This window comes from Trichomycterus rosablanca, chromosome 18, assembly GCF_030014385.1.
Source record: "Trichomycterus rosablanca isolate fTriRos1 chromosome 18, fTriRos1.hap1, whole genome shotgun sequence".
Taxonomy (NCBI): Eukaryota; Metazoa; Chordata; class Actinopteri; order Siluriformes; family Trichomycteridae; genus Trichomycterus; species Trichomycterus rosablanca.
In genome coordinates, this window is record NC_086005.1 from 2,660,596 (window position 1) to 2,674,495 (window position 13,900).

At 39.4% G+C, this 13,900-nt stretch overlaps 1 protein-coding gene across 1 annotated transcript in view; it reads right to left on the reverse strand.

Moving 5' to 3' along the window:
- Window positions 1-13,900, reverse strand: part of unc13bb (unc-13 homolog Bb (C. elegans)) — a 79,167-nt gene that overhangs the window by 11,972 nt on the left and 53,295 nt on the right. The window contains exons 15-30 of the mRNA XM_063014698.1: window positions 13,394-13,440; window positions 12,155-12,233; window positions 11,089-11,163; window positions 9,774-9,993; window positions 8,433-8,660; window positions 8,028-8,169; window positions 7,213-7,382; window positions 5,899-6,014; window positions 4,053-4,216; window positions 3,808-3,958; window positions 3,550-3,618; window positions 3,363-3,452; window positions 1,759-1,899; window positions 1,503-1,633; window positions 1,255-1,340; window positions 994-1,120 (exon numbers count right to left, since the gene is read on the reverse strand). Coding sequence (XP_062870768.1) covers window positions 994-1,120; window positions 1,255-1,340; window positions 1,503-1,633; window positions 1,759-1,899; window positions 3,363-3,452; window positions 3,550-3,618; window positions 3,808-3,958; window positions 4,053-4,216; window positions 5,899-6,014; window positions 7,213-7,382; window positions 8,028-8,169; window positions 8,433-8,660; window positions 9,774-9,993; window positions 11,089-11,163; window positions 12,155-12,233; window positions 13,394-13,440 — 2,036 coding nt within the window. The remainder of the gene's footprint in view (window positions 1-993; window positions 1,121-1,254; window positions 1,341-1,502; window positions 1,634-1,758; window positions 1,900-3,362; window positions 3,453-3,549; window positions 3,619-3,807; window positions 3,959-4,052; window positions 4,217-5,898; window positions 6,015-7,212; window positions 7,383-8,027; window positions 8,170-8,432; window positions 8,661-9,773; window positions 9,994-11,088; window positions 11,164-12,154; window positions 12,234-13,393; window positions 13,441-13,900) is intronic.

The window sequence follows — 13,900 nt, forward strand, 5'->3', positions numbered from 1 at the left end:
TGTAGGTACCAGTGTTAGTAGTACTAGTATGAGTAGTGTAGGTACTAGTGTTAGTAGTACTAGTATGAATAGTGTAGGTACTAGTGTTAGTAGTACTAGTATGAATAGTGTAGGTACCAGTGTTAGTAGTACTAGTATGAGTAGTGTAGGTACTAGTGTTAGTAGTACTAGTATGAGTAGTGTAGGTACTAGTGTTAGTAGTACTAGTATGAATAGTGTAGGTACCAGTGTTAGTAGTACTAGTATAAGTAGTGTAGGTACTAGTGTTAGTAGTACTAGTATGAGTAGTGTAGGTACTAGTGTTAGTAGTACTAGTATGAATAGTGTAGGTACCAGTGTTAGTAGTACTAGTATAAGTAGTGTAGGTACTAGTGTTAGTAGTACTAGTATGAGTAGTGTAGGTACTAGTGTTAGTAGTACTAGTATGAATAGTGTAGGTACCAGTGTTAGTAGTACTAGTATAAGTAGTGTAGGTACTAGTGTTAGTAGTACTAGTATGAATAGTGTAGGTACCAGTGTTAGTAGTACTAGTATGAGTAGTGTAGGTACTAGTGTTAGTAGTACTAGTATGAGTAGTGTAGGTACTAGTGTTAGTAGTACTAGTATGAATAGTGTATGAACTAGTATTAGTAGTGTTAGTATAAATAGTATTAGTAGTGTTAGTATAAATAGTATTAGTAGTGTTAATAAAAATAATGTATGTACTAGTATCATCATTATTAGTATGAATAGTATATGTACTAGTATTATCATTATTAGTATGAGTAGTGTATGTACTAGTATTAGTAATGTTAATATAAATAGTGTACTGTAGGTACAAGTATTATCAGTAATAGAATGAGTAGTGTAAGTACTAGTATTAGTAGTGTTAGTATAAATAGTGTACTGTAGGTATTATTCATTCATTTATTATCAGTGGGATGAGAGTGTATTGATCGCAGCAGTAGGACGTGATCTGAATGTGACCAGACCGTCTGAATGTAATCAACTCACGTTGGATATTCCGGTATGACCCCCCTGAATGCCGGTAGATCCTTCACGTACTCGTTATAGAGCCACTTCACCTTAAAGTGCAGGTTCATGTAGTCGGCGCTCCGACACAGATGATGCTTCTCGTGCTCTGAAGAACAAAAACACCAACATGAGCCTCATGAGTCTGATGTCTTATTAGAACCCTCTCTACTGAGGCAGCTGAGCAGGTAGGTAGTAGGTAGTTGGCAGCGAGGCAGCTCACAAGGTTTTGATGTGACGTACCTTCCATGGCGTATTTCATGTCCTGAGAGAACTGGACCCACATCACCTCAGCACAAACCTTCCCCACGTTCAGCTCCTGAGGGAACCTGGAGCAGGACGACACAGATGAAAGAACAATGAGGCGGTGTGATGTATGAAGTTTGCATGTTCTCTCGGTGTCTCCGTGGTTTCCTCCCACAGTACAAAGACATGTAAGTGAGGTTAATTGGAGTAGACGTATGAAAGTTCTAACAATGTCTGACACTCACTGGTTGAGAACAGGCGTGTAGGAGTTACGATCCTCCTCTATAATGGACACGATCAGCGTGATGAGTTTGGGCCAGAAGTCTAAATTCTTAATGCTCGGCCCCTGTTCCTCTGGAGGACATTCTTCTTTATTCTGAGGGAAAAGAAAGTGAGCGACAGAGTCAAAGCGTGGTATCAGTATCCTGAAACAAGCAGGAGATCCTAAAATGTATTTTTAATATATATTCATTAATGATTCTACTATTTTTGCAGACTAACCGCTTCTCCTATTGGCTGGTACTGTCGGCTGTAGAGTTCCTGGCAGTTGTTGAAGATGTAGTCGTAGGTGGAGTTGAGGCAGGCTTTCACACAGTCCCGCACCACCTGACTGGCTCTGGGTGGACTCTGCAGTTCCTGTACCTGTCCAACAGAGGGCGAAAATGAGTCAGAGCAATACCCCGGGTAAGAGGATACTCAGGGGCTCAACAGTGGCTGTTTGGTGGAGCTGGGATTCAAACCCACAACCACAATCTAAAAAAAATGCACAAATAAAGAGAGCAGTTTTGACATGGATGAAATCTGGCAACCTCACGCCAAGCCAAGCCAAGCAACCTTCAGCACCTTCATGAGGGTCAACAATCAGCCGGTAGTGACCGCGGACAGTAATTTGAACAGCAAGAGGCCAAAGGTGAGAATAACATGGACAGTGGTTGAATTCGCTATCCCACAAGGTCAAATCTTAGCTGTTGACCAGCCGTGTGCCAACACAGACACGATTTGCCAGAAATAATGATGGAACAAGGAAATGGCGGAACAGCTGCTGCAATTGCGGACTCAGCTGGCTGGCCGAGGTGCGACCAACTGAGTGCATGTGTAATAAAATTAGATCCTGAATCTGTATGTTTCAACAAGTGTGAAAAAAAATATATTTTTTTAAATAAATAAAATAAACATAAACAAAACAAAAAAAAATTGACTGGTCTTAAAAATGACAAAACAAGACAAGACAACAAAACAAGGTTTCTTAAAAATAAATAAATAAATAGATAGATAAAATAAACATAAACAAGACAAGTCTCTTAAAAATAAAAAAACAAAACAAAACTGGCTTCTTAAAAAAAAAAAAAAAAAAAAAAAGATAAAGAAATAAATAAATATACATAAACAAGACAAGTCTCTTGAAAATGAAAAAAAAAGTCTGGCTTCTTAAAAAAATAATAATAAAAAATAGATAAATAAAATAAACATAAACAAGACAAGTCTCTTAAAAAAAGTCTGGCTTCTAAAAAAATAGATAAATAAATAAAATAAACATAAACAAGATAAGTCTCTTGAAAAAGAAAAAAAAACAAGTCTGGCTTCTTAAAAAAATAAATAATAATAAAAAATAAATAGATAAATAAATAAATGTACATAAACAAGACAAGTCTCTTGAAAATGAAAAAAAAAAACTGGTCTTTCAAAAATGAAAAAAAGACTGGTCTCTTAAAAATAAAACAAATAAATAAACAAACAAGACAAGTCTCTTAAAAAAGAAAAAAAAAAAGCCAACTGGTCTCTTGACAAAATAAAATAAATAAATTAACTTAAACACACTGGTCCCTAAAAAATAAATAAACAATAGTGGGGGGGGGGGGGGGGGGGGGGGGGGGGGGTTGTGTTCTAGTACAACGGATAATGTGTAGAGATTACGACAGGAGCAGCCTGTGCTAAAAATTAAAGTTTGTCTTCACTCACTCACACACACGTTTCTTCTGCCAGTTTTTAGCTACTGTACTAATGCTACCTGGAATATAAACACCAAAAGTCATGCAAGAAGAACTGTACGTGTCTCCTAATACAGTTCAGGGTTTAATGTTGACCTGAGTTTGAAACCTCTTTACCTTCATCCTGAAGAAGGTGATGCTGGTCAGCAGGTCGACGGTGGATTTCAGGTCCTGCAGACGCTCCTTACTGCTGGCAGGGAAATTATTCTGCAGCCAAGATTAACACGATAATGATGAATAAAATAAACATGATGATGAAGAAACAGCAGATCAGAAAACAGATCCGATCAGCTCTGTTACTCACGCGGTACATGGAGAGGTCGATACGCAGGGAGTTGTGCAGCTGGTCCAGCAGCTTAACAAACCTCTCTTTCTGTTAGGAGAGAACATGCCAAACTGAGCACAACAGGGTGCAGAGCAAAGTGAAACATGGCATTCAGTAACATGTGATACTGTGATCAACATCACATCATTAATACACATATGAAGAACAGTTAACACCAGATGAGATTGTGGATTCTGAGTAGTGTGAGAACACGGTGCTGAAAAAACACGTCTGTACCCCAAAGTTGGAGGCAGCAAAGCGGTCGGAGGCGGAGACGTTGGTGGAGGCGGTGGTGTGAGCGTAGAAGGCGTTAATGTTGGCCAGCAGGGTGCTCATCACAGCGGGTACACCAGGACACATGTACTTGGACGAGAGACATGCAAAGTGCCTAGAGAGAGAGAATGTAAAAAATACAAATATAAAAAAAAGGATTAAAAAACAAGAACTGTCTCTCCAGGAGGTGTAGAAGCTCCACCACTCACGTCATGGCCTGGTAGATGGATTCGATTCCATAACGCATCGCAAACTCGTCTACGATCTCCTGCGCCACGTCATCGAAATACACCTTCCAGGCATCGTCACCCCGAGCGTCTGGGATCCTCACCACCCCCTGACCAAGCACATCTGTGGTGTGGTGGAACAGGTTCTGGCGAGGAAGGGGGGGGGGGGGGGTGTCATATAACATGTCACTAAAGTATTTGTCCCAGTATAAAGTGCTGCATGTGCAGCACAGACAGCAGCTAGACGGACTGGGAGAGACTCAATAAGGTCCTGGTAGGTTGACACAGGTATCTCGAGCCATGCTGACCAGAGATGGGGACTCGTTTCAAATGACTCTAACAAAAAAATGCTAGTGTCAGCATGTGTTAACATTAGTTACGTGTGACAATTAAATATATATATAATTATTATTATTATTATAAATATTCTGCTCTCTAATAATAACGCTCCAGCCATCTTAACCCGCAACGCACGCAATGTGTAAATGTTACAGCCAGCTTCCGGCGTAGTGATGAAGTGTCGCGCTCCCTACTCCCTACACAGTTTGAAGTTCACTTCATTTGAACATTTTCGTTACCTTTGGATCTGAATCTCACTTAAAATGGTGGAATACCCTACTTAGTGCACTTCACAGTAACAGATAATGTGGATGGAACGCTCCTACAGAATTGGCGCTAATGATCGGAAAGAGCGCTTTCTGAACCAATCAGAGCTTCTGATTGTAATTGTTAGTAAGAAATGCTGTTATTTGCATTTATTCAGTTTGCGTCACACAGATGACGTGGTAATGAAACGCTCGATCGGCTTTCTAACGACTTCCTGTTTTACTTCACGACCGGGAAAAGTTTGGAGGTTTTTAATTATAAGCACATTTACAAAATAACGGATTCTATTCCTAATGGGACGCACGCTTATAAATGTAATAGCATCTAGAAGAACAGAAGCTAAGGTAAGCAGCGGTTATGATTGTTTTTGCTGTGTTTGGGATTTTGGCCGCTGTGCCGTGATTTATCGAGCGCTTTTGTTCTGCAATGAAAACAAAACGTATCAGTTGAAGCTTTTAACTGGAACCTTCTTGTTACCGAAATTACATTCATTTACACAATGAGGAGGAAAGTAAAGACACGAAGTAAAACGGCTAAATACACTCGCTAATCTGTTGTTTTTATCTGAACTTACAGATTATTTGTTTATTTCTACGCTACATTTATAATATATGTTTTGTGTAGATTATATTGTGACTCGTGACACTGACTGCAGTGCATCCCTGGAGGGGGCGTGGGGGAGGATCCATAGAGCCAACACCACCATCGAGGTGCTCCCACAGATATTTAATTGGCTTCAGGTCTGGGGAATTAAGAGGCTACAATAGTACTTGGAAATCTCGGTCAAGCTCTTCCAACCAATGTGGGACGTTTCTAGCTGTGTGACGTGTCGCATCGTCTTGCTGGAAGATCCCATCCGGCCCAGGGAAGAGAATTGGCATGTATGGATGTACGTGATCCGCAAGGATGGATTCATACCCAAATCGGTTGAAAGCGCCCTCCACACCTTATATACCCCCAAGCCAGCTCACAAAACATGATTCATGAACGCGCTGCTGCCATCGAAAGTAGGAAGTGGTCATAATAATGTGACTCAACAGTGTATGTATGGCATAAAACAGCTAAAAAAGAACCCCTATTAAACACAAAAGCTTGTGTCAAGGATGCATCTTTGTTAAAAAGCTGAATAATGAGCTTGGACATTATTATATGGACATTATTGATTGCTTGGTTTTTGAAAGCGCACTGTGTACAGATGTGTGTGTCCGTATCTGATCTTTACCTCATGTAGACACGTGTACTGTATGTGATACGGGGCCACTTTCTCTTCCCCTTTAATTTCTACGCTGATCTGAAGACGGATGGCGCCCGACACAGCAGATTTATCCGTTCGTTTTTCTGATAGCGACAGAGAGAGAGAGAGTGAGAGAGAGAGACAGACAGGACGAGTAAATGGCACTCGGCTGGCTTGACTCCAGAAAGACACAGAATTAAATCAACATAATGATGCAGCGAAACAACAAGAACTTCCATTTTTTATTTCATATTTATTTTTACATCCGAAACCTCTGCAGATGTGAGAACCAGACCGAGGACGTCGGGTCCTTATTTTTTTGCACGAGGGCCGCGGGAATCGTCTCTGAATCGTCCGGCTGTTTTCTCCTGACAGGCAAATTGCTGGGGGTAATTTATACGCGGCGAGTGATGGCTCGCTTTCCGCTGGTACATTATAATCCAGTACGATCACTCCGGTTGGAAAAGAGTGGGAGTGGAAGATGAACACAAAGGAAAAAGAAAAGAAGAGAAGCTCAATTACTGCTATCGGCTCTAATTGATGGAGACACCATGGAGACCAGAGATGCACAAAAGAGCAAAAAAACGCAAGACAAGAAAGGAATAAAGACACGATTCACATCAAACTAACAACAATATAAAATAATGCACATTTACAGAGATACACTATTTGGCAACAGTTTAGGGAAGGCTCTTTTTTCTGTTCCAGTAAAAAGCGAGCTCTATAAAGTGACCTGCACAGAGCCCTGACCTAAGCCCCACTGAACAGCTCTGGAATAAAACGGAACCACAACTGAAGCTTTCTTGACTCATCTTTTGACTAAATGGGCACAAATTCCCATACAAAGCCATACTTCAAAGCCTTGTAATAATCCTTCCTAGAAAAGCGACTGTTGTTCTAGCTAAAAGATCACATAGAGGTCTCTCTGTACTAACAGCACTGTTTTTAATGAGATGTCCAAGAAGCTGATGGTCAGGTGTCCAAACACTATTGGCCATATAGTGCATGTAGAATGGAAAAGAAACAAGACAAATAAACAGAACTGGTCCCTTAAAAGTAAAAACAAAACTGGGCCTGAATTCAATACCTTAACCGCTGAGCTACCACTGCCATCACCTTCCAGTCTGGGGTTCCCACACAGAGACCCATCGTGTACAGAGAGCCACACTAAGCTCATGAGACCCAGGTTCACTGTGACCCTGACCAGGTTAAAAAGGTGGTAAAAATGAAAATAAAATGAAATAAATGAATAAAATCAACTCCACAACACAACAAACTGCACAAAAAGTCAAGCTGTCTCACCCAGGTTGTACCAGACGTCCATTTCTCCGCTGAGCGTCCGCACCTCGATGATGCTCTGACCCAGGAAGTCATCGGACTCTCTCTTCAGCCTCTGCTTCACTCGGGATTTGATATCATCATCCTCATCCCACACTCGCACCTTAATTCGATCCGAGGAGTTATGGCACTCGCTGCGAGAACGACAAGGTGACTGAGATGTTTCCTCGTCTCGCCATCACCGGCACACCAAAATACATCAGAAGCAGCAACAAATGACAGCGCTTACGTCTAATTAAATCAGCATCGCGCCCCAAAAAAATCGTCGCTTAGAACAACCACAGTACTTAATTCTGACCCCATACAGCTGGATTCACTGCTTTGCTGCTTAATTTTTACAGCTTGCCACTCAACGTTTAATGCTGGGCTGAGATTCTGACCCTAGCGGCCGGTCAAGCATCCACACAGACATGATCAGCGGTGTGTGATAAGGACAGATGGCCGTAGCCCTGTGACGGATTGCCGCCCGGCACCAAGTGTTCCTGCCTTGTGCCCAGTGTTTCCTAGTGTTTAATGTGCACTTTGATTGCTGAAACATTAAGGGGGGTAGCTAAAACAGCCTGCCCTTGTCAGTGCACTCTCAGTGCCAGTCCCAGGCCCGGATAGAAATTTGATGGTTGTTATCTGCAGTGGCAACTCCTAACTACGGGGGCAGTTGAAGGAAAGTGTAAGGTTTGTACAAAGGGTCAAATGCTGTTCTACATGGCAACATGACCCTAGGTCGACCCAAAAATGCCACCCTCAACCAGAGGCACACAAACTAACAGGATTCAACTCACAAGTGAAACTTCTCCTCCCACACGGGGTTCAGGTTCCCATAGATGGTCTTGGTGCGCTTTTTTGTTTTTCCTACTTGGACAGTGACGTAGGGGTCACTGGAGCCGGTCTTATCTTTAGCCTGCAGGCCCTGTGCACACATCACTACATCAAACACACACACACACACACACACACACACAAATATTATTTCTCTTGTACTGTTTTTATCAGATAGCACTTATACATTTATAAGTTATAACTTAGCCAAAAGTATGAAGACACCTGACCATGAACATGTTTGTGGTTATTGACTGTATATACCAGTTAGAAGTGGGTGTTGTGAAACCCAAACACAATAATTAGCAGAGATGTCTACATACTTTTGGCAATACACTGTTTATTCCCCATGAACTTAATCTTGGTACCAGTGATGGTGATCTTGGCCGACCACTTGGAGGTGCCGTCCAGCACGCTCTGTTTGATGGTCTTCATCTGCTGGCCGTGGATGGCCTTGCTGACCATAAACACGTCCCTGATCAGCTCAAAGATCTCGGGTTTGTTCCTCTCCCGGATCTTCATGCGGTCCTTCATGGCCATGATGATGTTCTGTGTCCGATCCTCGGCGCCATGCTTCGAACTCTTCTCCGCCGCCCCTGCGTCCATCCAGCAGTGATGTAAAACACACACGGTTAGAGTAAACGGACTGTAAAGGTACATTTTACTTTTGAGAACCTTTGTTATCAAATGTTAGTGTACAAACACAACCAGAAACTAAAAATACGACAGTTTTATTCAAAGATATAAACACCCTCAATCACACTGTCTCTGCATAAAAAGTAATTTGGCATTTTCACAGTCCTGGGTATTTGTAAGATATTAAATTAATAAAAAATGTACCACAGACTCTATATTACAACATATCCTGTCGTCTCTGGATATATGAAATAGCTGGACCTGATTTATTAGCTGTGACATGAACACTAAAGGACTGAGGTTCAGTATTGAGGTTCAGGATGGTGGTTTAGAACTGAGGTTCAGAAATTAGGATTAGAACTGAGGTTCAGAATTAAGGTTTAGGACCGAGGTTTAGGACTGAGGTTCAGAATTGAAGTTCAGAGTTGAGGTATAAAACTAAGGTTTAGAATTTAGGTTTAAAATTGAGGTTCAAACCCGATTTTAATAATGGAGGTTCAAAATGTAGGTACATAACTGAGGTTCAGAATTAAAGTTCATAAATGAGGTTTAGAATTGAGGTTTAGAACAGAGGTTCATAATTGAGGTTTAGAACAGAGGTTTAGAATCGAGGTTCATAATTAAGGTTTAGAATTGAGGTTTAGAATCGAGGTTCATAATTGTTTTTTTTTTTTTGGAATTGAGGTTCAGAATTGTTTTTTTTTTTTGGAATTGAGGTTTAGAATCGAGGTTCATAACTGAGGTTTAGAATCGAGGCTCATAATTGTTTTTTTTTTTTTGGAATTGAGGTTCAGAATTGTTTTTTTTTTTTGGAATTGAGGTTTAGAATCGAGGTTCATAATTGTTTTTTTTTTTTTGGAATTGAGGTTCAGAATTGTTTTTTTTTTTTGGAATTGAGGTTTAGAATCGAGGTTCATAACTGAGGTTTAGAATCGAGGCTCATAATTGAGGTTCATAACTGAAACGTAAAATTGAGGTTCAGATTACAGAGTCATAACTGAGGTTCATAACTGAGGTTTAGTATTTAGGAGGTTTAGATCCTCATGTCCCTTGCACACACTGCTCATACTCACGCTGCAGGCAGTCGGCATTGAGGAGCTCCTGGCACTTCTCGTGACACTTGACCCCACACTCGGTGCACCTCATGCCCTGGCGCGCGATGCCCCACAGCAGCCCCTCACACTCGTAGCAGTAGGTGGGCGTGGTGGCCGTCCACACTTCGAAGTTATGAGGCGTTGTGCAGGAGATGGGATAGATCAGAGCCTGCAGGGTCTTCTTATACACGTGGTTCTTCTGCGTGGTGAAGGTCACAGATCAAACACTTCAGTATGTAAAACAGGTTTTGATCCAGAGGTTTTTTTTACCAAAATAAATCTTGAACTGGTTCTGTTCAGGCTTCCTGGAACCTCTGTTTAGAGAACCAGCTCATGTTTGCACCAGTTTATTTTATTTATGTATTTATTTATTAGGATTTTAACATCATGTTTTACACTTTGGTTGCATTCATGACAGAAACGGTAGTTACTCATTACACAACATTCATCAGTTCAGGTCCTTGGTGTCAAACACAGTCATGGACAATTTTGTACCTCCAGTTCACCTCACTCGCACGTTTTTGTACTGTGGGAGGAAACCGGAGCTCCCGGAGGAAACTGGGGGATCAAACCCAGGATCTTCTTGCTGTGAGGCCACAGTGGTACCCACAGAGCTACCGTGCTGCCCTCCTACTGATCTGAACAATAAACAAATGCCTCTTTTTGACCAAATAACTCTGGATCTTGAACTGGTTCCATTCTGGCTTCCTACTTGGTGCCGTTCAGAAAACCGGCCCACGTTTGTATCAGCTTTAATTGGAACCAAGGATGCAGCATCAATAAAGGGCGCTGCACAACGAGTAGTAGAGTATTCTATTCTATAAAGTAAAATAGAATAGAATAGAACAGAACTCCTGAGGCAGAGGGGGTTAAGGGCCTTGCTCAAGGGCCCAAGAGTGGCTGAATGGCAGAGCTGGGATTCAAACTGTCACCCTTTCAATTGATAGCCTAATTGATAGCTCTACCCACTAGGCCACCACTGTCTGTCCCAAGAAGCCAACAAGCTGACGGAACGTGTAGTTTACCTGCGAGCATTTGGGCTGCTGTTACAGATGTTTTATCCAAAAAGCAAGCATGGATCAACTGTTGGGGATCAGAGGACGTTCCCGTTCCTCTATAACCTGACACACCCACGAATGGAGTCATGGTTCATGCTGAAAACTCTACAGTTCTCAGGTTCCAGGTTCAAAACTTATTATTTCAAGTTAGTCGCGTGAACTGGAGCCAAACCGTTTTACATTGGTTCAAAAAGGACTTTCAGACACACTCCAGAGAAACACACGGACCCTCTTACCAGCTCTTCATCTTTTATGGAGGCTCGTGAAGCCATGGCGGACGCGATTCCAGCTTTCCTGGCCTGGACCAGCGCCTGTGACATGAAGAACAGATATTATTTGACGTCAGGAACAAAATCTAGCAGCAAAGACGTCCAACAGCATCTCACATGGATGCATTAGAGCAGAAGTAATACAATATAGGACAGAGGAAGCTGGAGGACCATCACCAACCCTGTTACATGGCAGTGCATGTAACACAGAGTCAAAACTGCATACAAAACCCAATAAACACCCACAGGATGAACGGTACATTAAACACCGGGGTTTTAAGCTACCTAGGTGTGCAAATACTTCAGAACTTCACATAGTTTTCATGTAATGCTCATCGTATCAAACACAGGGAGGGTACAGAGGGGGCAAGATTGTTTTTCTATCGTATTTGCACGCTACCCTGGAGGGGGAAGGTCATTCAAACTTACCATTGCCTGATCACACAGTGATGCATTCAAGAGAAGTTAAGAGTTTTATTTCAAAACAAACACAAATGTCACCCTAATAAACTACATGGCCAAAAGTATTTGGACACCTGATCATGAGCTCAATTTAGAAACAAATTCTATTGAAATAGGGACTTCGTTTCAGCTAGAAAAGCAACAGCTCATCTGAGAAGGCTTCTGACGAGACTTTAAAGTATGTGTGTAGGAATTTGTGCCCACATTTGTCTGGCTGGGTGCTGATGTTGATCAAGAAAGCCTCAATTGATGTTCCAGTTTATTCCAACGTGCAGGTCGCTTTTTATTTATAGAGTGTGCTTTGTGGCCAGGGACACGGTCATGCTGGAACAGGAATTGGCCTTCCCTAAACTGTTGAGTCAATCAGTAAGGAACAATTACTCTTTCACATTTAGTATAAATCAGAACAACGACTGTGAGCCAGGCCTCATCATCCTTTATATCTTAAAAAACGCCTCCCCTAATGAGTGGAGACTGTTATAGTCAATGCCCGTGGTTTTGGAATGTTCTGTTCTGTTCAGCAAGTTTATGGTCAGGTGTCCAAATATACAATCCTGTAAGTAAAACTCACCACGTCACTGACGAGTGGGATCGGTTTCCTCTTCCGCAGGTCCGGCATGCTGTCGATCCCAAACAAAGCACTTCCACCCCTGTACCCAACAACGAACGTACAATATCATAAAATACACACGTTTTAATAATATTAATAAACAAACCACTTCCCCCCCTGTACCCAACAACGAACATACAATATCATAAAATACACACATTTTAATAATATTAATAAACAAACCACTTCCACCCCTGTACCCAACAACGAACGTACAATATCATAAAATACACACATTTTAATAATATTAATAAACAAACCAATTCCACCCCTGTACCCAACAACAAACGTACAATATCATAAAATACAAATCTACAACATCATGTTCTTATTATAAACTGCTCTTCCTAATAATAATAATAATATTAATAATAATAATAGCAATAATAATAATAAATAACAATAGCAACAACAATAATAATAAATAACAATAGTAATAATAATTAATAATAATAATAATAGCAATAATAATAACAACAACAATAAATAACAATAATAATAGCAATAATAATAATAATAATAATAGCTATAATAATTAATAAATAACAATAGCAATAATACTAATAAATAATAATAATAGCAATTATAATAACAACAATAAATAATAATAATAATAGCAATAATAATAATAATAATAATAAATAACAATAGCAAAAATAATAATAATAACAGCAATAATAGTATTATAAATAATGATAATAAATAATAATAACTAACAATAATAATTATAACAATATAAGCACTAGTAAAAATAATAAACAATTATTATTATTATTTGTTTAATACTATCAATATTGTGATAATTAATAATAATAATAATATTTCTAATAGAATTATTACTATATTTAAATATTTGTAAATTATATTACATTTATTTATATAATTATTTATATTATTTATTATTATTAATATTATTGTTTTTTAATACATTTATGTAATTATAATAAAAAACAACAATAATATCAATAGTAGAACTAATTATAATCACAATGTTAATACTAATAATAATAAAAACCAAATGTAAAAAACGTTAACCACAATAATATAATAACAATAATCATATTAATGTAATTAACAGCAATAATAATAATAATAAAACAGTAATAGTACGCTGTAAATTTGGGGTTTCTTTTATCAGGGTGCATTTATTATTATTTATTTTTAATTCTATAAAAAATATAAATAATGAAAAGAACCTACCCTGCTTTATCCCAGGCATGTCTGGAATATTCTCCATTTTCTCGACTCTGTTTCAGCCACAAAAACAGTTTGAAATTCAGCAGTTAGTTTAGTTTAGTTTATGCATTAGAATTGATTTCAATATTAATAAGTCATGAAAGAAAAAAAACCCTCAATGATGAACTTAAACATGAGCGACAGACACGTGATTGGTTGAGTCTCACCACGTCATAAAGTTAAAAACAAAATACATGAAACTAGAAACAAACTTCAGTTTTATGAAGGAAAAAAATAAAATAAATGTACCGATAAATAAAATGTTATTTAAATGTGTTATTTTGTTTTTGTCTTGAACTGGATATACCCAGATTGTGACAATTTGGTATATTGGTTACATTTGGATGCTGGTGACACCATGCCGTGTATCGGTTACATGCAATGATAAAGACCATGCACTTAGTTCTGACCATATAAACAATAAAACATGATGAAAGTGGTGAATAAACATTCACAAACTTAAAAACGAAA